The sequence below is a fragment of the Rhinichthys klamathensis genome, unplaced genomic scaffold (genome assembly GCF_029890125.1).
Source record: "Rhinichthys klamathensis goyatoka isolate OS25496 unplaced genomic scaffold, OSU_Roscu_1.1 h1tg000347l_1, whole genome shotgun sequence".
Taxonomy (NCBI): Eukaryota; Metazoa; Chordata; class Actinopteri; order Cypriniformes; family Leuciscidae; genus Rhinichthys; species Rhinichthys klamathensis.
This window is the reverse complement of record NW_026606859.1, coordinates 1,192,501-1,217,496: the sequence shown is the minus strand read 5'-3', so window position 1 is coordinate 1,217,496 and position 24,996 is coordinate 1,192,501. Positions and strand designations below refer to the sequence as shown.

General features: G+C 39.7%; 1 protein-coding gene across 1 annotated transcript in view; it reads right to left on the bottom strand.

Moving 5' to 3' along the window:
- Positions 1-15,667: 15,667 nt before the first annotated feature.
- The window catches only part of smtnl1 (smoothelin-like 1), a 9,338-nt gene continuing 9 nt past the window's right edge, over positions 15,668-24,996 (bottom strand). The window contains exons 1-5 of the mRNA XM_056272718.1: positions 24,917-24,996; positions 22,472-23,103; positions 18,229-18,343; positions 16,214-16,365; positions 15,668-16,094 (exon numbers count right to left, since the gene is read on the bottom strand). The exon at positions 24,917-24,996 is cut by the window's right edge and continues 9 nt beyond it. Coding sequence (XP_056128693.1) covers positions 15,743-16,094; positions 16,214-16,365; positions 18,229-18,343; positions 22,472-23,103; positions 24,917-24,973 — 1,308 coding nt within the window. The 5' untranslated portion in view covers positions 24,974-24,996 and the 3' untranslated portion in view covers positions 15,668-15,742. The remainder of the gene's footprint in view (positions 16,095-16,213; positions 16,366-18,228; positions 18,344-22,471; positions 23,104-24,916) is intronic.

The following is a 24,996-nucleotide window of genomic DNA, read 5'->3' as shown; positions in this document are numbered from 1 at the left end:
CAGAGATTGTGTCTACTGGACTCTCCCCTGTGAAGGCCTCATCGACACGGCAAAAGTTTCTTTATTTTTTTTATGACGTTTTTTTTCTCTGTACAGATGAAAACATTCACAAAATGATTACTGTTCACATGGATTCACTGAAACGACTAAAAACGCTGTATTATGCAGGTCAGACAAGTAATTTGGCGATGTCACTTTGTAAAGAAAGACTACGCCCCCGCACACATACGCATTCAAACACATATCTATAGTCTAAACACGTAATACGCATGTGCATGCCGTCACCGTCTTCACAGATTCACACTTTTGACGTTTACACAGAGATGATAACGGTACCGTTTTCAAATACCTATTTCAAAGTTTGTCTCAGGCCACCAGAACGCAGCTGTTGTGTAAATGAACGGCCAGAACGCATTCAAAGTTTTGGGTTTTGAACGGTGTCGTGTAAGTGGCCCCTAAGTTGATTACTAATGATTTTTACAACGGAATTGAATCAATCAAAAACATACTTGAGGTGGACGATGACTTTCTTCTAGAGCTGCTGTACAGTAAAACCAATCTCTGTTGCATTATTTTCCTATTATCACTGTAAAGCTGCTTTAAAACAATCTGTATTGTAAAAGCGTTATATTAATGAAGGTGAATTGCCTTGACTTGATCACAGCAGAGATCTGTTTTATGATGAAAATAGTAAAAACATTTTCATGCTATGTCTATTTTGACATTTTGTTTATTTTCTGAAAGTGAACTAAATGATGAAGAATAAAACAGTATGTCAGCATTTATGTATTTAAGTTTGACGCAAACACTTATATCGGTCAGATTCTCAGGCTCCTCCTCTGTGTTACAGTAGACATTTACATTACGAAGACCTACATTCCTGATGCAAGTTAAACATGCAGGGACAGACACAATTATTAGTATTTTTCTAGTCAGTAAATCTGACAGAATCCGGGTTTGTAGTTTGGATTAATTCCATCATAGTTAGGCTAATTATCATTTTGCAGTCGATTGCATACCAAGAGATATAAACCGTCTGACCAAATATTACAAATTGGACTATTTAGATTCTGTGTGACATAATGAATTGAGTAATACCAAATTTTCACCTCTTTCACCATTTTGGGAATTTGGCTCTTTTTAATGTAAAAGGCTATATTTTATGAAAGCTTTGGTTTTGTGTCATCTGGACAGTGCCATTACAGTGCCTGAGAAGTTTGTGGCTGGCTCCACCTAGTGGAAAATATGTGAAAGTGAGAGTGATGTGACGATTAGCTGTGTATGGTGTCCCATACTGAGAGTTTGTGCTCTGCATTTCACCCATCACAGTGCACACACACACACACACACACACACACACACACACACACACACACACACACACACACACACACACACACACACACACACACACACACACACACACACAGCTGTGAGCATTGAGCACACACACCACACACACGGGGCTGGGGTGGGTGATAAGATAACATGATTTGCAAGAGCAATTTTTTGTAATATGAATTATTGGTGAACACAAAGTAGCACAAATTATTCATATGTAACTTATTATTATAATAAATTTTTTTTTTTTTTATCTCTCAATTCTCTTCATTCAGTTTTGCCTCATGTTTCTTACCCCTTTATCATTTAACAGTCTTTGAGTTAACAAGAAGAATCACTGAAGGAAAGAGCAAGAACAGAACAGACGAACAGAAACACAACTACAGTACAAGTGTTAATGTGAGGCTAACACTTTAGAATACTCTTCCTTCATTAATGAAGAACTACAGGAACAAGGAGCAACACACTATTGACATTCTAGTAACTATTATGGTAACACTTTATAATAACTGCATGCTATTAATCATTAGTTAAGCATGAGTAAACAGTTAATTCATCATTTATAAAGCATTAATAGACATTAATAAGCAGTTTATAAATACAGCTATAAACACTTTTTTTCTTGATTTATAAGCATATCTATAATGCGTTTAATAATTGTATTTTCATACTTTGTTAATGATCAATTAATAATTTCTAAATTAAGTACAGCATTATTTATAAACCAGTTATTTAAGAGTTGTCAGTTATTCATAAGATCACTTAGAAAGTGTAAGTAAATGTAGTAAATACAGGTAGTTATAAAGCATTTAGTAGTGGTCAGTTAACTATGTTTGTGAGCTCATCTAAAGTGAGGACTATTCATGCCTTGTAAAGCATTTATAAAGGAGATTTGAAGGCGCATCAATCTTCTAAACAGTAAAATGTAACAAACACAACACAGTGATACAGAACATAGAAATATTTAACAGCCTTTAAATCTCCTTTATAAATGCTTTACAAGGCATGAATAGTCCTCACTTTAGATGAGCTCACAATCATAGTTAACTGACCACTACTAAATACTTTATAACTACCCGAATTAACCCTGAATTACTGCATAAATACATGTTAATAAAGCATTTATTAACACACTAAGTAACCATCACTATATGTCTGAATAATAAGATGTATGAATGTACATTTAAATAGTTTATTAATCATTTACTTACACGTTCTAAGTAATCTTATGAACCACTGAAAACTCTTAAATAACTGGTTTATAAAAAATGCAATTAATCATTTAGAAATAATAAATTGATCATTAATAAAGGATGAAAATACAATTATTAAATAAATTATAGATATGCTTGTAAGTGACTTACAATGACTGGTGAGTTATCATGTTTTTCACTTTAGAATACTGATCTAAATAATTAGTAATTCCTTTAGAAGGATGTAGTAACACTTGAGTCATTATAGTGGGTGTCATGTGGTTGGAGGAACGAACCCAAGCGCAGCCAGCAAATAACTAAAAAACGGGGTTTATTGATGACAAAACAGAAAACAAAACAAGACAGGTTAAACTAATAAAACACCCTTACAAAACAAGATGCTCAACAGGTACTCACAGCTTGATACGATAGACAAGATTCACAGAAAGTTTGACAAAGATCTTGACACAGTTTTGACAATGAACCGATAAAGAACAGCAAACACAAGGGGATAATATAGGGAGACACTAATGACAAGAACAGGTGAAACTGACTAGACCATAATGACAAGACGAGGATAACAAGGGGGCGGGATACGTAACGAGACAACATACATGGCCCAAACTCCAGGGCTGCGTTCAGCGCCGACAAAACGTTGCAGAACGTTTTTTAAACAGAAACGGTGATGCGTTGAACGCACTGTTGTGATGACGCAAGAGTTGCAGCTACGGCAGCTGAGAAGGCTTTTTGTGTTCTTTGTGAAGAATTTTCGGAGCCTGATGAAGTCGGTATAAATATGTTTAATACTACAAAATATGCCCGATGTTACAGTTACTGCACTTGCCGCCCAGAACACAAGAGAACATCCCAATCGAGTGAAGGGATTTGTGGAAACTGAAATGGAAGCACATCTTACCTAATAAAGACTAAAACACATCTATTTAGCCTCACATTCTTGTTGTTCATAATGTTTTATTAATACCCTGTATTTTCTTTCTCATTTTTAGGAAAAGCACTTTACATGCATTGTTTATTTCTATACCAAATGTCACACACTTGCAATGAAGATAAAAATATAAACAACTACATCATTATGTTGATATCCTATATTTTTACAATAATACTTACGACAAACATGTCTTCTAATATCCTCAGTTGTTGCGTATCGAACACATTTGTAAATTACTTCCATTGTGCGAGTTCTCTTTAATACCGTGTGCTTTATATACATGTTGCTGCTGATTGGACTGCAGTTCTGACACGCCCACCAAACAAGAGAAAACGCATCTCAAACCCCGTTGCACACCGGCGCACGCCCTTTCCAGGAAACATGACGTTCAACCCGGAAACCGTAGCAAAACGTTGCGCACCGTTGTGATCTTGAACATGCCCAAGGCCATGCGCTTGTACACAAAACACGGGTCTGCCATGATCCTGCCACAAGACTAGGAAAATCAAGAACATGATGGCAGAATCATGACAGTGGGTTACCGTTACCTTCACTTTAGAATTAATTATACAATATTCATTACTCTGTAGTTGTTAGTAGTTCTCTGGGAGGTATGACATTTTTTTTAGTTATTGATTAGCTAATAGCGAACGACCACATTCAACTGAGCGCTATTACTTACTAATTCATTAATCAGAGTTTCTTGATAGTTAATAGTAGTTACCAGAATGTTAATAGTATGTTACTCATTTGTTCCTGTGTAATTATTCATTAATTACGGAACGGTATTCTAAAGTGTTACCCTGTTTTGTAGTTTGTGTGAGTAGTGTGTTCACATGGAGAATTCCAAAAGGAAAAAGTGCACTTTAAATAACTGGAGGATGCACTGAATTGAGAAAACTGTGGAGCATTGGGGGTCCGGGTATCGTTCGTTCATTTGTTTTTGCTTTCATATATGAAAACGAAAAAAGTAGAAAACAACTCCTTTTTTCGTTTTTTTTTTCGTTTTATTTGAAAAACGAAAAAACGAAATTATGACTTGATTTTTGGTTTTCTCGTTTTTGCACGGAAATCAGAGAAACCACTTGATATTCCGATTTCCCCCTGTGGGTGGGGCTAAATCTGATTGGCATGAAATGCATTTATTGTTTTTCAAATTAAGAGTTTTCCAAACACTGTATTTGTTAGCCTGTACAATTAATAGTCTATATCCATGCTATTTGGGTGGTCCGTGTATCTTTTGGTCATTTGATTTCCTGTTTGGAATGGAATAACGAGAAATGAAATCCAGCTCGTTTATTCGTTTTTTTTGTTTAGTTTAAAAAACGAAAAATTAGATTTTGGCTCGATTTTTCATTTTTCGTTTGTGGTTTACAAATCGGTTTATGGGTTCGATATTTCATTTGCACACGTGGGCGGCGCTGAAACGCCCCTTTCATCTGATTGGTCAAACCGCTCCGCCTTCAGTACAAGCTTTTCTTTCTGTCGGGCAGAATAAGAGTATTAATAAATGCACTTTAATAAAACAATGTCTGAAACCACCACTCACTGTTAACTACGCACAATATTTGAAGCAGAAATGTTGCTGGTAATGGGGGCTCTGCGACCTCAGTAATGTGAGCCACAGTAGACCTATGACAGATTACTTTAGCATGATGTATTTCCCATTGATAAATACAGTGCAAATAGTTCCGTCTCTTTGGATAAAAGGGAAGTGGAAAAAAAATAATCAATAACTGAACTGTACCATGATAAAATATGTCCGTAACATTAGATGTCCGTAGATGACCTACCCATAACGGTTACATTAGAGTTAGGGGAAAACACAGTTTGTACAGTATAAAAATCATGATGTCTAAAGTTCCCATAAAACATGAAAACCCAATGGGAATATATCCTTGTTGTTGTGTAAAACATCCGTTCATAATCTGTGATTACACAATTCCAATACGAATAGCACCGGGAGGCGTCTGGAATAACTGTGCAATGATCAATCCGCATTTTTACGTAAACCAGCTAATTTTACAGTAGGCTATGTCCTTCTCGTATTACACACAAATGGGCTTCCTTTGTGAAATATAGCAGACCACCTTTTTTTAAACTGTTATTTAAGATATATTTGTGCATAAATGTTTGCATTCAAGTTTTTCATATAGTCAGTCCGACAGATAGATAGATAGATAGATAGATAGATAGATAGATAGATAGATAGATAGATAGATAGATAGATAGATAGATAGATAGATAGATAGATAGATAGATAGATAGATAGAACCTAATTGTAAGATATTGTAAGATATGCGCTCGTCTTCACAAAAACTACACGCAGGGTTTTTAAACATCTCGTGTGGAGAAAATATAGTTTATTCTGGGCAGTATGGCAAGCCATGGCAAAAAGCAGGCTAACTTGTAGGCTATAGCCTTGAAAGGAAAACACATTTGCCGAGTTAAAACAGAGTTTTTGTTGTTGAATCATATTTTTTCTAGTACATCTTAAAATATAGAGCTCATGACAAATAAAAGTTCCAGATGGACTAATATTGAATGCAAAAACTAACAATATCTTAAAAGAAACTATAGAGTGGCAAACTTTGAAGTAGGGTTCAAGTTTTAATTAGTTTTACAGCTTGAAATGTAAAGCTTGTTCTCATACACAGATATGGCCTATTTATGAATGAAATTCATGCTTTTATTTGTCATTTAAACTGATGCAAACAGGAAAAGAGTAGAAAGACGTATTATCCTGTCGCCCCCTCTAGTGGACAGCATTAAGTATTACGCCCATTGCTCAGATAACGCAAGTCAATGGATTTTTTTGGGAAAGTAAGTCTGACCAGTTAGAAAAAGATATAAGCGAGTCAGACCAGTCTGAAGGTCTGAGCTGAGTTTGGTGAAGCATTAAAGTTCTAGGCGGAGTCAATTTCTCATAATAATAATAATAACGTTTAAATATATGCTTTCTCAAGCCAACATAATCAGAACTCAGAGAAACATCGATCAATTCAGTATGTAATAAAATTGTATTAGTTTTATAATAAAACTAATAACATTTTAAAGGTATGCCGTGCTCTTCAACTGTCATGATTTTAATTAATCCCAAACCCTGCTAATTTTGAAAGTAGCCGTTCTGTACGTTCACTGATTCTAGCTTCTCTCTTTTCTGTCTCTTTCTTTTCATGTGAACCGAGTAGGCTATAGCCTATGCTTACATTTATAAATATAAACTTTATTTCTATTCAATTTTCAAAATTATTTAGGCATATACTGTGCATGTCACACACACACTTTTTGATGTAAATAAAAGACGAGAGTGGTAAATGTTATGAACATATTATCATGTTACAGTTCAGCCTATTATTGATTTTTATTTCCACTTCCCTTTTATCCAAAGAGACGGAACTATTTGCACTGTATTTATCAATGGGAAATACATCATGCTAAAGTAATCTGTCATAGGTCTACTGTGGCTCACATTACTGAGGTCGCAGAGCCCCCATTACCAGCAACATTTCTGCTTCAAATATTGTGCGTAGTTAACAGTGAGTGGTGGTTTCAGACATTGTTTTATTAAAGTGCATTTATTAATACTCTTATTCTGCCCGACAGAAAGAAAAGCTTGTACTGAAGGCGGAGCGGTTTGACCAATCAGATGAAAGGGGCGTTTCAGCGCCGCCCACGTGTGCAAATGAAATATCGAACCCATAAACCGATTTGTAAACCACAAACGAAAAATGAAAAATCGAGCCAAAATCTAATTTTTCGTTTTTTAAACTAAACAAAAAAACGAATAAACGAGCTGGATTTCATTTCTCGTTATTCCATTCCAAACAGGAAATCAAATGACCAAAAGATACACGGACCTATTTGTTACCCAATTATTTGGCTTCACTGACTGAAAAAATCTATTGAAATAGCCTAAATTCAAGCCTAAAAGCCTGTTCACGCACTGACATTATACAAATTTAAATAATACATTTATTCTTTGTTTTAGATGTTTTTATTAACTTAAATACTCATGAATAATATATTTTTTATAATGTCTATTTGTTATGTATGGCCTGTATGCACATACAGGACTTAGCGGGCAAGATTTAGGGGGCTGGGAGCCCCTGGGCTTGAGTTTATGTTTGGGCCCTACAACATCATGACGGAGTAGCAAATTAGACAAAAATGTAAATATGCTTTGAGGTTCCTAGAACAAGTAATAAGCATGCCTAGGCATATAGTCAAAGTTTAGTGCTAGGCTAATATTACATCGTCATTATAATACAATATAATGCAGGATCATTGTCATATATCTGTCCTCTTATGACAGATTCTTACATTTAGTCAACAAATTCAATCAGAATGCAAAGACACGGTGTATGGCTACTATGACCAAATAAAAGAAAGTCGGTATCAATAAAATACATTTTTGGATTGACACAGGCTGTTTAGACATGGCATGATGATTTACACAGCAAATTATAATTGCATAAATTATGTTAAGAGATTAATGTTTTAAATGTAAAACAATTGTAGGTAGAAATATGAAATGATTGAAAAAAAATGAAACGTCTACTTTTTAACTATGAAACTAACACCGCCAGGCGCCAGTAGGTGGCGGCAAGTCTCCATCTTAATGAGGGAGTTGAATCCTTTATTCAAACGAGTCGTTTAAAAATCCTAATTCGCTTAACCTAACAAACGACTGTATTTATGAATGGGTAGTCTACATGAATCATTTACTCGTCTGATTCTGTCAAAAATGCAGATATTTTGAGGAACAAAACGCGTGTTGCCCGGAGGCGCAGCGGTTCTGCTGTTTGTTCTGTTTTCTTGGACGGAGCAAAAAAAGAATGTAGCCAGGTAGCCTACCTATAAAAGTTACTCAGTAACTTTATTGAACTGTTGTATCATTTCCCATTTGCGATTGTGCAGATGTTCAGAAAATCAGCACTTTTGCTGGTGTGATAACTCACATATTATAGGCTCGTGTTATATAAAACGGGAACTCCTTAGGCCTAAAGGTTTTTTTTTCATTTTTTTTTTTTTCATTTTGATGACATATAGGCCTATGCTTATTCTATTGTGGTGGCAGTGGAGAGAGCACTCAAACCCCTCGAGAGCACATCATTTAGTGAACAAATTAATAGAAATAATAATTCTCTCTAAAGCAATGAGACGTGAACATAATATTTTTTTCTAAATGTGCGCTCTTTTGGACTAAAAGCGCTCTTCATTCATTCCTCAATAGAATAGTAAAAATCGGCTTCATTGCACCTAATTTTTTTTTTTTTTTTGTTATCGCGCTGCTCCCCCGGGGAAGAGGCTTATGTCGCCAACCGACGTCTAGATAGGCCCACAATATGAAATATAGGATATTGTTCTCGTTTTCTGGCCTAAAAAAAATAATATTCTGTTTACCATAGTTGTAGTTTTTCATCCTTACTGTTAATTGACATTAACCCCACTTACATTTCAAAATGCGGCAATTGCTGCTGTTTTGCACAGTATCCATTTGCGCCACCTGGAGGTCATTTCGCGAAGTACTTGAAATGCGACTGGTTTATTTTTTCTGCGGCGATAATAGGCATTCTGGTTGACTACTGTAGGTGTTTGCCAATGATTGTCTTGAAAGGCATCCTCTAAACTGTAGTGAGCAGGAGTATAGGGAAGGCAAAAGTAACCTATATTGCGATGGAATGCAATATAAACAATAAGAAGGGCCTTCTCTCCATTCTGCCTTTTGTTTGATAACCACCGTGACAACTTCAATGCGTGAAAATGTTTACATTTAGGCTATTTCAATAGATTTTTTCAGTCAGTGAAGCCAGATAATTGGGTGACAAATAGCATGCATATAGACTATTAATTGTACAGGCTAACAAATACAGTGTTTGGAAAACTCTTAATTTGAAAAATAATGAAATCATTTCATGCCAATCAAATTTAGCCCCACCCACAGGGGGAAATCGGAATATCAAGTGGTTTCTCTGATTTCCGTGCAAAAACGAGAAAACCAAAAATCAAGTCATAATTTCGTTTTTTCGTTTTTCAAATAAAACGAAAAAACGAAAAAAGGAGTTGTTTTCTACTTTTTTCGTTTTCATATATGAAAGCAAAAACAAATGAACGAACGATACCCGGACCATTGGGCACCTCAGGCACTCGACCGTGGAGTGTTCAGACTGCAACGGTGATGGGTTGTTGGAGTCTGAAAAAAGTTCATATACTACATGGTTGAGTGCATAGTGCATAAGGACTTTGTATAATACGTCATTTGGGACACAACTTGAGTAAAAAAAACATGTTATTTGTTGCAAAGGAAGACAAAATCAGGTGATGTGTCTTATTTATTGATGGTGACATCATCATCCTCATCATCATAAAGCAGCCTGATTCGCTGATCTCATACCGAGTTTAATCACTGAATCAAAACGTGTTGTGTCGTTTATACCCTTACATTTTTCACTACAAACTCTGATACATCATGAGATCCAACAGTGTTGTGGCCATCATATAATCTGAAGGATTTGTAAACACATTGTGCACCAAATAAATAAATAAATAAAAACTATAATTTAGACACAAACAAATCAACAATCAGCATATGAAACTCAACAATGATGGTAATCAACAAAATATTCAGATAAACAGATTAACTCTGGACACCAGAAAACAAGCAACTAAAAAGTCACAACAAAAAAATACAGCAAAAAAAGCAGAAAATACTAAGACATCTGCATAATTTATTTAATGTAGCTGTGTACAAAGAATTAGAATTATATTAAATTGTTTTATGGAGGAATGGAGAAGATGAGAAAGGACATTTTATGTAAACAAAACAACAAAGGTGGATTATCTATGCTTAGTTTTAAAACTTTAAACAATACATTCAAGGTTAATTGGTTGATTAAATTCATAAAAGAAAATGATAGTATATGGTATACATTTCCAAAATATTTGTTTGATACGTTGAGTGGTGTAGATTTTCTGTTGAGATATGATTTTAAAATTGATAAACTGCCTGTGAGATTAGCCAAATTTCACAAACAAGCTTTATTGGCCTGGATGCTGGTGTTTAAGCACAATTTTTCCCCAAATAAATATTATATTTTGTATAATAGATGCATTCAATATAAAAATAGATCTATCCTCTATAATAGTTGAAATAATATTGTCTTAGACAACTTTTAAATTCAATTGGTAATTTATTATGTTATAATGAATTTCTTGGATAAATTTGGGTTTCCAGGTACACCAAATTAGTATGCAGTTTATTTGCCACCATAGCTCAACAAGTTATAACTTTTGTTACAAATTAGGAATATTATAACAGGTGAAACAGCTACTCATAAAAGCTTATTGTGGACCAGTGTATTTAGACATATAAACTGGAATAAAGCTTGGTGTATTTCTGTATACTGTTTAAATAATAAAGTAAAAGAGGTCACATTTAAATTTTACATGGTATAAATCCAGCTAAAAGTGTGTTGGAGAGGTTTAATTTAGATATTGTATATTCTAGCTCCACCTCTCTGGACGTCTAATGGGGTGGAGGGATAGGGTTGTGGGTGTGGTTGGATATTCTAGCTCCACCTCTCTGGACGTCTAATGAGGCGGATGGATAGGGTTGTGGGTGTGGTTGAATATTCTAGCTCCACCTCTCTGGAGGTCTAATGGGGCGGAGGGATAGGGTTGTGGGTGTGGTTGAATATTCTAGCTCCACCTCTCTGGAGGTCTAATGGGGTGGAGGGATAGGGTTGTGGGTGTGGTTGAATATTCTAGCTCCACCTCTCTGGACGTCTAATGGGGCGGAGGGATAGGGTTGTGGGTGTGGTTGGATATTCTAGCTCCACCTCTCTGGACATCTAATGAGGCGGATGGATAGGGTTGTGGGTGTGGTTGAATATTCTAGCTCCACCTCTCTGGAGGTCTAATGGGGCGGAGGGATAGGGTTGTGGGTGTGGTTGAATATTTTAGCTCCACCTCTCTGGACGTCTAATGGGGCGGAGGGATAGGGTTGTGGGTGTGGTTGAATATTCTAGCTCCACCTCTCTGGACGTCTAATGAGGTGGACGGATAGGGTTGTGGGTGTGGTTGGATATTCTAGCTCCACCTCTCTGGACGTCTAATGGGGTGGAGGGATAGGGTTGTGGGTGTGGTTGAATATTCTAGCTCCACCTCTCTGGACGTCTAATGGGGTGGAGGGATAGGGTTGTGGGTGTGGTTGAATATTCTAGCTCCACCTCTCTGGACGTCTAATGGGGCGGAGGGATAGGGTTGTGGGTGTGGTTGGATATTCTAGCTCCACCTCTCTGGACGTCTAATGAGGCGGATGGATAGGGTTGTGAGTGTGGTTGAATATTCTAGCTCCACCTCTCTGGACGTCTAATGGGGCGGAGGGATAGGGTTGTGGGTGTGGTTGAATATTCTAGCTCCACCTCTCTGGACGTCTAATGGGGTGGAGGGATAGGGTTGTGGGTGTGGTTGAATATTCTAGCTCCACCTCTCTGGACGTCTAATGGGGTGGAGGGATAGGGTTGTGGGTGTGGTTGAATATTCTAGCTCCACCTCTCTGGACGTCTAATGGGGTGGAGGGATAGGGTTGTGGGTGTGGTTGAATATTCTAGCTCCACCTCTCTGGACGTCTAATGGGGTGGAGGGATAGGGTTGTGGGTGTGGTTGAATATTCTAGCTCCACCTCTCTGGACGTCTAATGGGGCGGAGGGATAGGGTTGTGGGTGTGGTTGGATATTCTAGCTCCACCTCTCTGGACGTCTAATGGGGTGGAGGGATAGGGTTGTGGGTGTGGTTGAATATTCTAGCTCCACCTCTCTGGACGTCTAATGGGGCGGAGGGATAGGGTTGTGGGTGTGGTTGAATATTCTAGCTCCACCTCTCTGGACGTCTAATGGGGCGGAGGGATAGGGTTGTGGGTGTGGTTGAATATTCTAGCTCCACCTCTCTGGACGTCTAATGAGGTGGACGGATAGGGTTGTGGGTGTGGTTGGATATTCTAGCTCCACCTCTCTGGACGTCTAATGAGGTGGACGGATAGGGTTGTGGGTGTGGTTGAATATTCTAGCTCCACCTCTCTGGACGTCTAATGGGGCGGAGGGATAGGGTTGTGGGTGTGGTTGAATATTCTAGCTCCACCTCTCTGGACGTCTAATGGGGCGGAGGGATAGGGTTGTGGGTGTGGTTGAATATTCTAGCTCCACCTCTCTGGACGTCTAATGAGGTGGACGGATAGGGTTGTGGGTGTGGTTGGATATTCTAGCTCCACCCATTCGGCCCAGATTACATTCGCTCCTCCTTGCTGGACGTGAGCTCTACCCATTTGTTCTGCAGAGCAGCCTCTCTTAAAACCACAGATAGGAACAACATTCAAGTAGAACCAAGCACAGGTATTGGCTTACAAATTATACCAGTTACCAGTGGTACATAAATATATATTTTTAATTAATTTAAAAGTTTACTGTGACATAAAATGTACTATATGTGTGCCGATTTGACCTTCCATTTAAAAGAGGAAGTTTATCTGTCAGTGTAGGACAAATGAGAACATATCAACACATCATCTCATGTTCTGTAGAGAGTTTCTGATTGACTGCATAAATAACTATCAAACTCAAAACTTGACTAGAACAAAAAACAAACCTGCCAAGCTTGTATTGTGCACTATACATTACAATAAAACCCATTATTATTTTGCACACAGGCACATATTAAATAATACCAGTGCTTTTTAACAGTTTGTAAAACCATTTGTTTTTAAATAGTAAGTCCGACCAGCCGTTTTGGAGGAAGCGTCTGCGAGTATCACAGTAACACAGGTGCTTATTTTGATTGACTAGACTTTAACCAGCCGTATACAGGCAGTAAAGCTGAGTCCAGTCCAGTCAAATTAAATCATCAGTTCTCAGCTATTTATTTCATTGGAGCCTCTTGATCCTTTGCATACATTTCCCCCCTTCATTCCAAAATAAAGGACCGTAAAACCCTAATTTACTAATTGAGGTCAATCTCATGAATCTTTGTCTATATCCTCAGTCTCATCACTGTAATTCTCAGGGTTTTGTTGGTAGGCCGTAGCTGTTTAAAAGCTCTCTTCCTTAAAGGATCCCGGATGATCCGAGTTCTGGCTCCTGGTCGGGCGGGGGCCAGCGCTTCTCAAACTTGCTGAAGAACAGCGGGTCGGTGAAGGGCCCTCCGTACACGATGCTCTGCAGCAGGTACACCAGCACCACCACCAGGCCGGAGATCAGGAAGAAGGGAATGAAGGGACGGAGATGCGTCCACACAACTCCCACACCGTAACTCAGCCCTCCGTGGTCCCGGTAGTGCGTGGTCTTACGGGACGTCGACGACGCTGGCATGGACGAGGCGTAGTTGTCTGAATCCGTGTAATTGGAGGATTCTGGATCGATGGAATCCATGGCGAAATGATATTGATGGTTGAGTGTTCCCAATCCTCCAAGGAAATCCAAATGATCAATGATTAAAGCATCCAGCAAAGGCAGATTTCCGGCTTGCCAGCATATCCTGATTGCATGATCCTTTGAGTCTTGAGGTGATCAATCGATATTTCCAGACGAATACAAAACACTCCAGAACTTTAACCTCATGCGCTGGAGACTCTCTGTGTGTGCTCTGATAGAGCCGGCGTCTGCTGGGACCTCGTCAGATCACCAGCGCTTTCATGCCAGAGAAATACGATACTCTGAGAGAGATACTCGGAGTGCAAACGATATATATAGCACCAAATGACTGGAACATGTGGACGAAACAGAGACACTGAGTCATTTACTGTGTCAACAGCCTTAAATTCATTAGGGTTGAGCAGCACGTGCACCATGCGTAATCATTATCCTCTCTTCATTCTTCACCTTCCTCTCGCTCACTCCAGCCGAAGAACACATCGAGTAGCTTTACCGCTTCGGCTGGAGCAAACGCCTCGGATGGGGTTCGTGATCTAAAGTTCAGGAAGTCACTGTGTGACCTGAGAGATTAAACTCTGTTCTTTAGGGTTGTTGTGGACGATTAGATCAGTTACTCTTTCAACCTTTCCGAATCAGTTCTCACATGATGCCACATATTATTTACTGTTTTCAGTCCAACTTTATGTCTTTATTACTAAATAATCTAGCAGCCTGTTTGTAAATGGACTTTATATGAAGTGGTAGGGCTATCTTATAACATGTCAAGTTATGAAACACTGCTGTAAAAAGCGTAGAGTGATACTGGTCAAACTATTTCTGCAGTACGCAGTGTGTGGATTGTGAAATGCTCGGTATACAACCCTTACCATAAGACGTTTATTCAAGTGTGCTATTACTATACTTCATTTAAACTAAAAACGGGTAAGTATACTTTCAGTCTACTGTTTTTGTACACAGACATGTTCTCTACTGTTATAATGATCGAACATAACCTCATCTGAATGAATTAATGACTCATCAACTCATGTTTAATGATTAGAGAAGTCATATCCAGGTTTAGAGATACAGTAAATGATGACACAAATGTCCTTCTTGTTCATTAAAAGCATTCTTCAAAAATATATATTTGTACATTTATAATGTATCTTCATGTTTCTCGCACAGAACAAACTCCTGGACAACAACCAATCTGGCTTCAAAAGCGAACACTCAACGGAGACTGAAATAAATATGTTTATTTTGTTAATAACAACAGTGAATTTAACAAAGCAGTGTTATTATTTTAAGGAATAAATATGGTGGCTGATGTCTGTTCAGTTTACTTCACTTGAAGAAATGTTGGAAACCGAATGCATGTAGTTTTTTAAGCCTCCATAGCTTAAAATGAAATATTAAATCCATGTTGAGAATCATAGTATTTAAGATTAAGTGAAATTGAAGTATTAAACTTACTAAGTTAATTTACTCAGGAGGAGTTAGCTTACTTTACTCTTAGCTGATTGCTTGTTTAACTTCAATTTTCCCTTTAAGTTTACTGAAAGTATAAGGCATTTTAAGTAACTGAACTTAAAGAATTTACAGTTAGCCATAAAAACATAAAGCATGTAATATTTCTGAATTCAGAAATGTAGAGGTGAGTTTGAATTTACAGACGGAAGTCAAACCAAACAAAATGTACATTTTTAAACCAGCCCAAAAAGTAAAAGCCAAGGGTTCAAAATGAAACCCATACAAACAAAGAATAACATACCGATCATCCACATTAGACACTATTCATTCTCAAAAGCAGATTGCGACAACAATACATTATTCTTACGCTCTCCTTTCTTTTTTCATTCATTCATTAATTCATTGAGTTTCTCATCCACAACATTTATAACATTTTCATTGGGATCTGTCTCTTGTTCTGTCTTCATGCCAGAATCTGATGTGTTTTCCTCCGTCTCCTCGTTCTGTCCACTCTCATCCCTCTCTCCGTCTCCTCTTCCGTTGGCTTCAGAAACCCCTCGATCTTCTTCTGTGTTTGTGTCCTTCTCCGTCTCTTTCTCCCTCCTCTCCTTCTCTATCTTCGAGAGGTGATGGCAGAGAGCCTGCACATATGTGAAGACACACAGCGGGTCTGGCCTGTTGCCCATCAGTAACATATCCGACACTTCCAGAAGGGGGCAGCAGTCAGCAAGAGATCTGCAGATATGAGAGAGAGAACGAGTTTGGCATTTACAGACTAAAAACGTCCCTCTTTCTTCCTCACACACCCATGCGTCTCTGTTTAATAGTGTCCACGCAGTGAAGCGTCTACTTACTCTGCGGTACTGAAGGCCAGACTGAAGTTCTTCTCTCGTTCACTGGCTTTGAGGGAGGAGAAGTCGAAAGCAGAGGGAAAGAAGCGATGAACGAGTGCACAAAAAGCCAGGCCGTCACTCCACGAGGAAGAGAAGTTTTCTATGCAGACACCCTGAGATATGATATAGGAGACATTGTATTATTGAAACGTGCATTTTCTGGAAAGCTGATTTGAAACGATCTGTATGGTGAAAAGCACTGTACAAACAAACATGAACTGAAGTTAAACAGCACAAGAGAAATACACTATGTCATATTGTTTTCAAGATTATGAAAATAACCCGATCTTACTGGATAATGTAGCTATTTCATATGTGAATCACACAAAAACATGTGATTTTTTAGAAAGAAAATAAGGATGAAGGCCCATCTCTAAAAATAACCATCACTGGAGACTAAGCGGATTGTACGACAAATAGTTGTAAATGTAAAATTGTCAGGGATTTCCATTAGATTGTGTTGAAATGATGGTGGTTCCCAAATAAGTGTCTGAAGATGTAAAGTAATTTGAGCGTCGCGAGTTATGACCACATAGGTCATACTAGCCTAGCAGTGTACTCTCAAACATAAATGTTCTTGGGAGCATGTCAAGAACTGTATAGACCTTCGTCAGGTTAGCGCCATATTAAACTTCTGACAGGAATGAAAATGCAGTGAGGGATATTTGGATTGTACTGTTGTTTGTTCAGCTAATGAAACATCTATCCAAACAGCGCAGTCTCATCCCAAGACGTCATATAACTGACGTCTTGGGACGTCTTTTGACCATACGTCAATATCCGCCTTTTTAGGGTACCCTTAAACGTCGGTTAGATGACGTTATCGGATCCTAACTCTACCCCAGACCTAAACCTACCCCTAAACCTACCCCGTCACCTAACTGACGTTAAAGGTAAAGCGTCAGTTGTATGACGTCCCAGGATCGTCATAAACCGACGTTTAAGGGTACCCTAAAAAGGCGGATATTGACGTATGGTCAAAAGACGTCCCAAGACGTCAGTTATATGACTTCTTGGGATGAGACTGTGTTGATCCAAAAACTGAAAGTTGTGAGTTGTGAAAATTACAAGTGGTCCAGGACCTTTATACAGTGTGTGCCATTGGATAGACTGTAAGTCTCCTTTTTCTATCCATGTAAAATTCAATGTAGCGTCTACCCTGGCTATGAGATCTACAGGGTTCTGGAGTTGCTATGCTATGTTTCCATCCAGCTATTTTTATTCTCAATTTGCCATATCGCATAAAGATGATGGATGGAAACGGCAAGATGCACATCAATTCTAAAAATGTGCACAAAAAATCTTTGGTGGATAATTGTTTGTTTTTTTCAATAAGAGGTCATGCACATAAACTATGATGGAAACACATTTACTGAATAAATCCCTCAATAACCTAATGTGACTTTGTGTCAGCGGAGGCTGTGATTGGATAACTGGATTAACCAACGGACCAATGGCATCGCAGCATTTCAGATGTTGGTTTGGTGTTTCTGAAAGTCGAAGTGTGTGTTCAGAGTGATTGGGTGTAATTCCCTCCAGAAGCGTCTCATACACACGAGTGTGTTCCCGAACACCAGCATTCGAACGTGTTTCGTCTGACGCTCGACACACACTCGTTTATGATGACGCTCGACACACACTCGTTATGATGACGCTCGACACACACTCGTTTATGATGGAGGGAAAACAGCCGATTGCAGAAACTCACAGTTTATTTCTGATATTCTGCACCAGGAAGTGATGATGTTGTTCTCTTGAACACATGCGATGGAAACGCTGCTTTATTCACAAGTCTTTTATGCCATATTCCATTGTCATATAATGCATTTTGCACATAAGCTAAATTCACAACTTTGGATGGAAACATAGTTATTGTTCTTTGGTTTATTTAAATGTCAGACTGTAAAAGCTGTGATGGTCCTGATTGGCTGTTTTTAAGAGTGAATGTTTACAAAGACGTTTGAGCTTTAGCTTACCTCATATTTCTGTGTTTTGTTCCTGCACCAATTGAGTATTTTCTGTTTGATTGATGCTCCACCCGCCATGCCTATAGATGTCCGTTGAACTTTAAAGTTTCGGACACCCTGAGTCCTACAACAAGCCAACATATACTATTCAGATTAAAGACAGAGAGATATACTGAACAACACTGACAACGCTGAGCTGACTTCAGCTGAGCAAGGACACTTCTTTCTAGAGCTGCTTTCAGACAAACTGAACTCTGTTTGCATCATTGATTCGGTTATTTTCCTGTTTATCCCTGTAAAGCTGCTTTGAAATAATCTGTATTGTATAAAGCGTTATAAAAATAAAGGTGACTGACTGACTGACTGAACAAATGCACCTGTTCGACAAACTCAATTCATTGCTAATAATGGAAGTTCCGTTTCGAGGGAACATAGACGCCACGTCATGCTGTTGACGCAAATGTGAACGCTTCAGTGTGAGCCGGTGTCCGAGTCACGTGGAGAACACGCCAAGCTATTGGCTTATGCTGAAGTCAGGTGACGTGCGTAATCACATCTGCAAATAACATCTGCGCAAGAGCGTCACCAGCTTGTCTTCAGAAGCATTGGTTTGTCACTGTGTGTACATTTGTTGTCTGTTTTAGAAAAGGGGTGGAAAAACAAAGTCTAAGTTTAGGAGATGTGTTTTGCCGTGCCCCACTGTATCACTGGACACACTGGAGTTGTGTGTTCTCGGTCTCGGAGCACAGCACACTCGATCAGCTTCGCTCCCGCCTCGCCCTCTTTGCCGATGAAGGGGATTTTATATCTGCACCTCGTGCTTCTGGTCCCTTGTATTGGGGCTCGCAGATGGAGCTGTCAGAGGAGCATGAGACGGGTGCCGCTCTATCTCTCGCTTTATCTACAGACTCAGAGGGTCCCGTTCAGGAGTTGGAAGCTCGCTCTGGGATTTCTTCCGCTCTGGACGAGGATCTGCTCTCAGGGGGATCTAGTTTCAAGTAACTACACATTGAGAGATGATACGAATCGAGTGCGACCAGCGGGCAGTCACCATCTTCCTCTAAGTCACATGAGGAGCTCCCAGAGGTCGACACTCGTGGGGTGGCTACCTTAAACACCGACTGGCCCGATCAGAGGAGGGAAGCGTCTCGTAGTAAATTGGAGGAGTGCTTCCTTACTAGCGATCGGCCACCCAAACATAACCTCCCCTTCTTTCCCGATCTCCCCAGTGAGATCTTGAAGTCATGAAAAGTCACTTATTCCTCCCGTGTTCATAACCCAAATGACGTCGGATTATTCGAGTATTGTTGGGCTCAATGACCATGGGTATAAGTCGATGCCTTGGGTGGAAGAGACGCCTGAATGAATAAAGTAGTAACAAGAGAGAACCCACACCTGATGAAAGCTCATTAGCCGCAACGTGTCTGTGTGCGGTTAATAGAAAATGTTTTTTAATTGCCTAAGCCATGATCAAATAAAGGCTTTTTATAAACAGTACATTTACTTAAACTCTCGAGTGCCTTGGCTTGATATGTTTTTATAAGTCGAATTATCACTACATCCAAAGGATATGGATTTTACACCCCGTGCAGTGCAGAGACCGGGACACCAGCGGGGGCCTTGACCTCGAGGCAGGTAAAGACCTCCATAAGGCATCTCTCCGCGTCACTAAACAGACAAACCCATGCCATCGGCCGATCTATGGCTGCTACGGACAGGCATCTGTGGCTCAACCTCTCGGGAATGATCAATCGGGAATTAAGGACAAAGTAAGATTGTTTCTGCTGGACGCCCCGGTCTCTCCATCTGGCCTGTTTGACAACGCTGTCACTATAGTCGTTGACAGATTTCAGGCGGCGAAGAAACAATCTGAGGCGTTCCGGCAGTTTTTCCCGCGTCCCAACTCGTAGAGTCCCAGCCTGCAGGGGGCAGACCTGACCTCACGATTGACTGAAGAAGAAGAGGTCCTGACGTCAGACGCCCCCTACAGGGGGGAGAGTGGTTCCTATACATCTAACAGCCACTTCTCTCCCTCATTCCCTTCCTGGAACTGTTCAGTAGAGGGCTGCATTGGGATTGAGTCCCGCCGGGTCCCGCGGGACCCAACGCAAATCTCGCGGGAGCGGGCGGTTTGAACTTTGCTGCGGGCGGGAATGGGCGGCTAAAAAAAAACAAGCGGTAGCCTAAGCGTTTTAGATGTCCCCGATAGCCTAGCCAGGCTAATATCATCTTCCTGATCAGTGCGTCAGAATACATGCAGGCCAGGGAAACGAAACAAACAACCCCATGAATCTCTTTAATAATAGCAATTAGGGATGGCCCGATACCGATACTGGCATCGGGGATCGGGCCGATACTGTCCTAATATACTCGTACTCGTACTCATAAAAATTCGTCGATACCACGCACCGATACCGCGTACATTTTGCAAAACGAAACTGGCCGCCGCGAGTGCTTTGTCGAGGTGAACTGAGGCATAGGAAAGTATAATGTCGGCGGTTTGGGCTCATTTCAAGATAAGGGGTGATGACAACAGCAAGGCATCCTGTGAGTTATGTTCAGCTAAGGTGTCGAGAGGAGGGAAAGAAAGTACATCGTTTAACACCAGCAATCTAATTAAACATCTGAAGACGAATCATAGATCTGATGGCCGAGCGCGCGCGCGGGCGGTAATGCACTCACTCTGTGTGTGCGGGTTACGGGAGAATAAAACGATTCGCGGGACTCCCGCAAACTAGAAATATCTATGAATAAAACATAAAAACTAAAAGATTTTTATTCATCTCTTGCAGAAAAGCAACAAGAACAACTACAACAAAATAGAAACGATTTACAGGCCAGAGTTTCTATTCATAACATGGTTACAGCGTTGAGCGATGTAGCCAATCACAGACATATGTGTTGATTTCTTGAACGCAATGGCCAATCAGAAGCATTTAAGATAGACTCCCCTCACCGCTCAAAACGGACTTTTTTGTTCAGTGCTGAATTCTGTACTCTGGCAAATCCTCTAATTATAACAAACAAAGTGTGGATATTATGAAAGATTGATTGTGCAGTCAGCTTCATTGATAATAACAGAGTTGTGTGAGATCGCGAGGAACTGTCAGCTTTTAGGATTTATTAAGGGAGCGCACTTTGCGCGCATTCAGTCATGCCAGACCATGCACGCAGTAGCCTGCATGCTTTTATGTTAAATTAACAGTGGTTTGTGTGTTAATACATTTATTTTTTTACTAATTTTTATTTATTTTTAGACTTGTTAAAACAAGCAGAAGAAAATAAAAACAATCTTCTAACCTGTGTTCTAAAATAGTCGAATTCTTTTCTGGGAGCCTATTACTTTTGCGGTAGAAATATCGGTATCGGTACTCGGTATCGGCAAGTACACAAATGTAAATACTCGTACTCGTATCGGTTTGAAAAAAAATGGTATCGGGCCATCCCTAATAGCAATACAAATGCGTGTTTTTTTTCCTGCGGGACGGGAGAAGACACAAAATCAATGCATCTCTATTATTGAGCGGGAATAAATTCTCAGAGCTTTGCGGGAGCGGGCGGAAGTGTAACACATACGCGGGCGGTAATGGTCAGAAATTCGGCGGGCGCGGGTGGGAGCGGGATGAAGAAAACAGTCCCGCGCAGGACTCTACTGTTCAGCCTCCAGTGATCACGGGAGTAGCGTTTGCTGGGTTTCTGCCCCGACTCAATACCTGTACTACAGTGCGTTTGCCACTTTCCACAGCCTGTGTGAGGGCATCCTCTCACTATGGCAGTGTAGGTATTGTCATGCCCATGTGCCTCAACACCATGACGCGGTGCGGATGTTCCTCGTAAAGGAACGCCTCAGGGGTGTGTATATAACCTGGTTCCCTGAGAATGGGAATGAGGCACCGCGTCGCGTCGCCATACTTCGATCATGCCTGCGCGGTTTCTTCAGACAATTTGCCGTTGCCGATCTCGCACAGATATTATTTATAGATGTGATCGCACTCGTCATGGCATCACCTGCTTCGTCATAAGCCAAGGCATGTACTACACATGACACAGCGTGATGAGGCGTCTCGTTTACATTCTCATGGAACCGGGTTTTAAACACAGCCCTGAGATGTTTACATACAATAAATATAACTATTGTGTGGGTGATCAACACTTTTAGGCACATGGTATTTGTGACGGGGGACTTTATGAGGTTTATCAGAATGATGAAGAAAGATATGATCATGAGGAGGATGATAATAAGGTGACTCACTGGTCCTTCTGAAACTTGGCCATGGCGTCTCTTCGGGTCGAGGGTCGGGCCGATCGGGAACAGACGGAGGATTTCGTGCTTTTTCTTCCTAGATTTTCTGGTTTGATTTTGACATCATCTTTAGTCTCTTTTTTCTCTTTTGTATCTCGTTCATCTTCCTTCGTTTTAGTTTTTCCTTCAGTTTCTTTTGTCCTCTTCTCCTCTTCTTTGTGCTTTTCCTCAAGCTGTCCTTCATTATCGCAGGAATCATTATCTTTCTTGTGAGGGTCATTATTGCTCTCCTTTCCTTCTTCTTCTGCCTCACTTTCTTTATTTTTATTTACCTCTGTGTCTTTTTCTTGTTCTCCAGCTTTATGTGGTGTGATGTCCGTCTCTTTATTCTCTTCCTCCTCCACTGTGTTGGCCTGCTCTGTGACTCCGCCCTCGCGCTCACATGCCTCACTCTCATTGGCTCCACCCCCTGTGTTCTCCTGGTTTTCTGCGTTGTCCTCATTAGCTCCGCCCTCGCGCTCACATGCCTCACTCTCATTGGCTCCAGCTCCTGTGTTCTCCTGGTTTTCTGTGTTGTCCTCATTAGCTCCGCCCTCTGTCGTCTCAGCCCCGCCTCCTGGCTCGGAGTCAGCTTCAACACACTGAATGACACCAAAGCACAAAATTACCACTCAGTGTATCTCTACTGTGTGTACACCAGCCAATTATATCATGTGAAAATTCATTGCATTTATATTTTATATCTGAGTACCCCAAACTCAAGTAATGCAACATTTATCAAGGTGAATTTGAGAATTTGTATAAGTTTGGAAGTACAAAAGTGTACAACCTAAACCTAACTATTAAATCCTATCCCTTAACCATAAGTTTAATAGGACAAACCTCTAAAAGTGCACCCACTTTTAATTCTAATCTCACAGTAATCAAGTCACACTGAATGTCATTGCTCAGAGTGAGTCAACTGGCAGAGAGAAGCGTTTACCGGTGATTATTGACTGGATTACTGATTAGAAATCCTACATAATTAATGTATGCGCGGTTTGTAAATTGTTAGCCTACTAGCAACATATAGCATATATTATAGCATAATTTGCGTACTTATGCACTATTCTATGCTGTTTTGTATTATAAATAGTGCAAGTTTATTTATTTCATCTGTCCTCTTGTGACGTGTGTGTGCCTGCATGTGTGAATGTGTGTGTGTGTGTGTGTGTTTAGCTTAGCTGTCCCAGGTGTCACATGAGGTCATGACTCACCAGTTGTATAAAGAGCATTCCACTGAATGAGCAGGTGTGTGTGTGTGTGTGTGTGGGTGTGTGTGAGCATGAATAAATGTGTTCATATCGTATTACAACATGATAATAATTACATAATATTGCCATTAATAATCATATGTGGAAACACTGAACATACACCTTCAGACTGCGAGAGAGAGCCTGTGTGTGTGTGTGTGTGTGAGTGACACACTGTACTGTGAGTTTGTATGTATTTTATTGTAACTTTGACTGACTTTATCGGTTTTATGTTTGGGGTCCCAGAGAAAAATCTATTGTAGTACATCCAAAATAACCTCTTGTTATCTTTCAAATTTGTTTAATATGTTCCACTGAATTATTCCAAATTCATTTGACAGATATTATATAAGTTTTAACCCTTTGTTGCATATTCCAGAAATCTGATGTCTCTGACACAGACCTGCTATGGTGGTCAGTTCGACCCCAGCGTAACACATTAAACACTTATAGTGTAAGAAATGAAAATGAAATAGACACCTGGAATGCATCTGGACCTATAGCTAACAAACATATATTCTAAGAAAGTTTTGTTAAAGTTCCTATTAAGTTGTTAAGAAAATGTTATTTCTGAATGTTCTCAGAATGTTCAAAAACATCCAGTTTATTAAATGTTTTTCTTGGTTTTGCAAACATTAAGGCAACATTCCATTTTTTAAATTAATCTTAAAACATTATGGAAACGTTACTTTTGTACGTTCTGAAACACGTAGGTACATTACAAAACATCAGACAAACCTCAAACTAAAACATTTCAGGTAAAAACATGAATGATGTACTGATAATGTTTTAGTGCTAATGATTTGAGAACATTATTAAAGACCAGATAACTTTGAGTGAATGTTATATTAACATTACTGGAAGAATGTTTGGTCATGAGAGAGCCTGCAGCGTAAGCTAAAGTCCTGAGAATGTCCTGGGTAACAGTCACATCTTTGCCTGTGGAAATTCATTGCATTTATCAATGTTTTATATCTGGGGTCTCTGATAATAACCCAAACTAAATTAACATACCGTATTATTTGTGATTGTGTGAACCTGGTGCAGCGTTAAGGCAGTTTTTGAGATGTTAAAGGGCGTTGGGGTCTCAGGACTCGAGGGTTAACGTGAGCAGACAGTGAGAGAGAACACACACTGGAATAGAGAGAGAAACACACGTTACCTGCTCAGTCATCGCCTCTGTCTCACTGCTCACGGCCACATGCTCTGAATCCTCCATTCCTCCAGAGTCTTCACTGATCT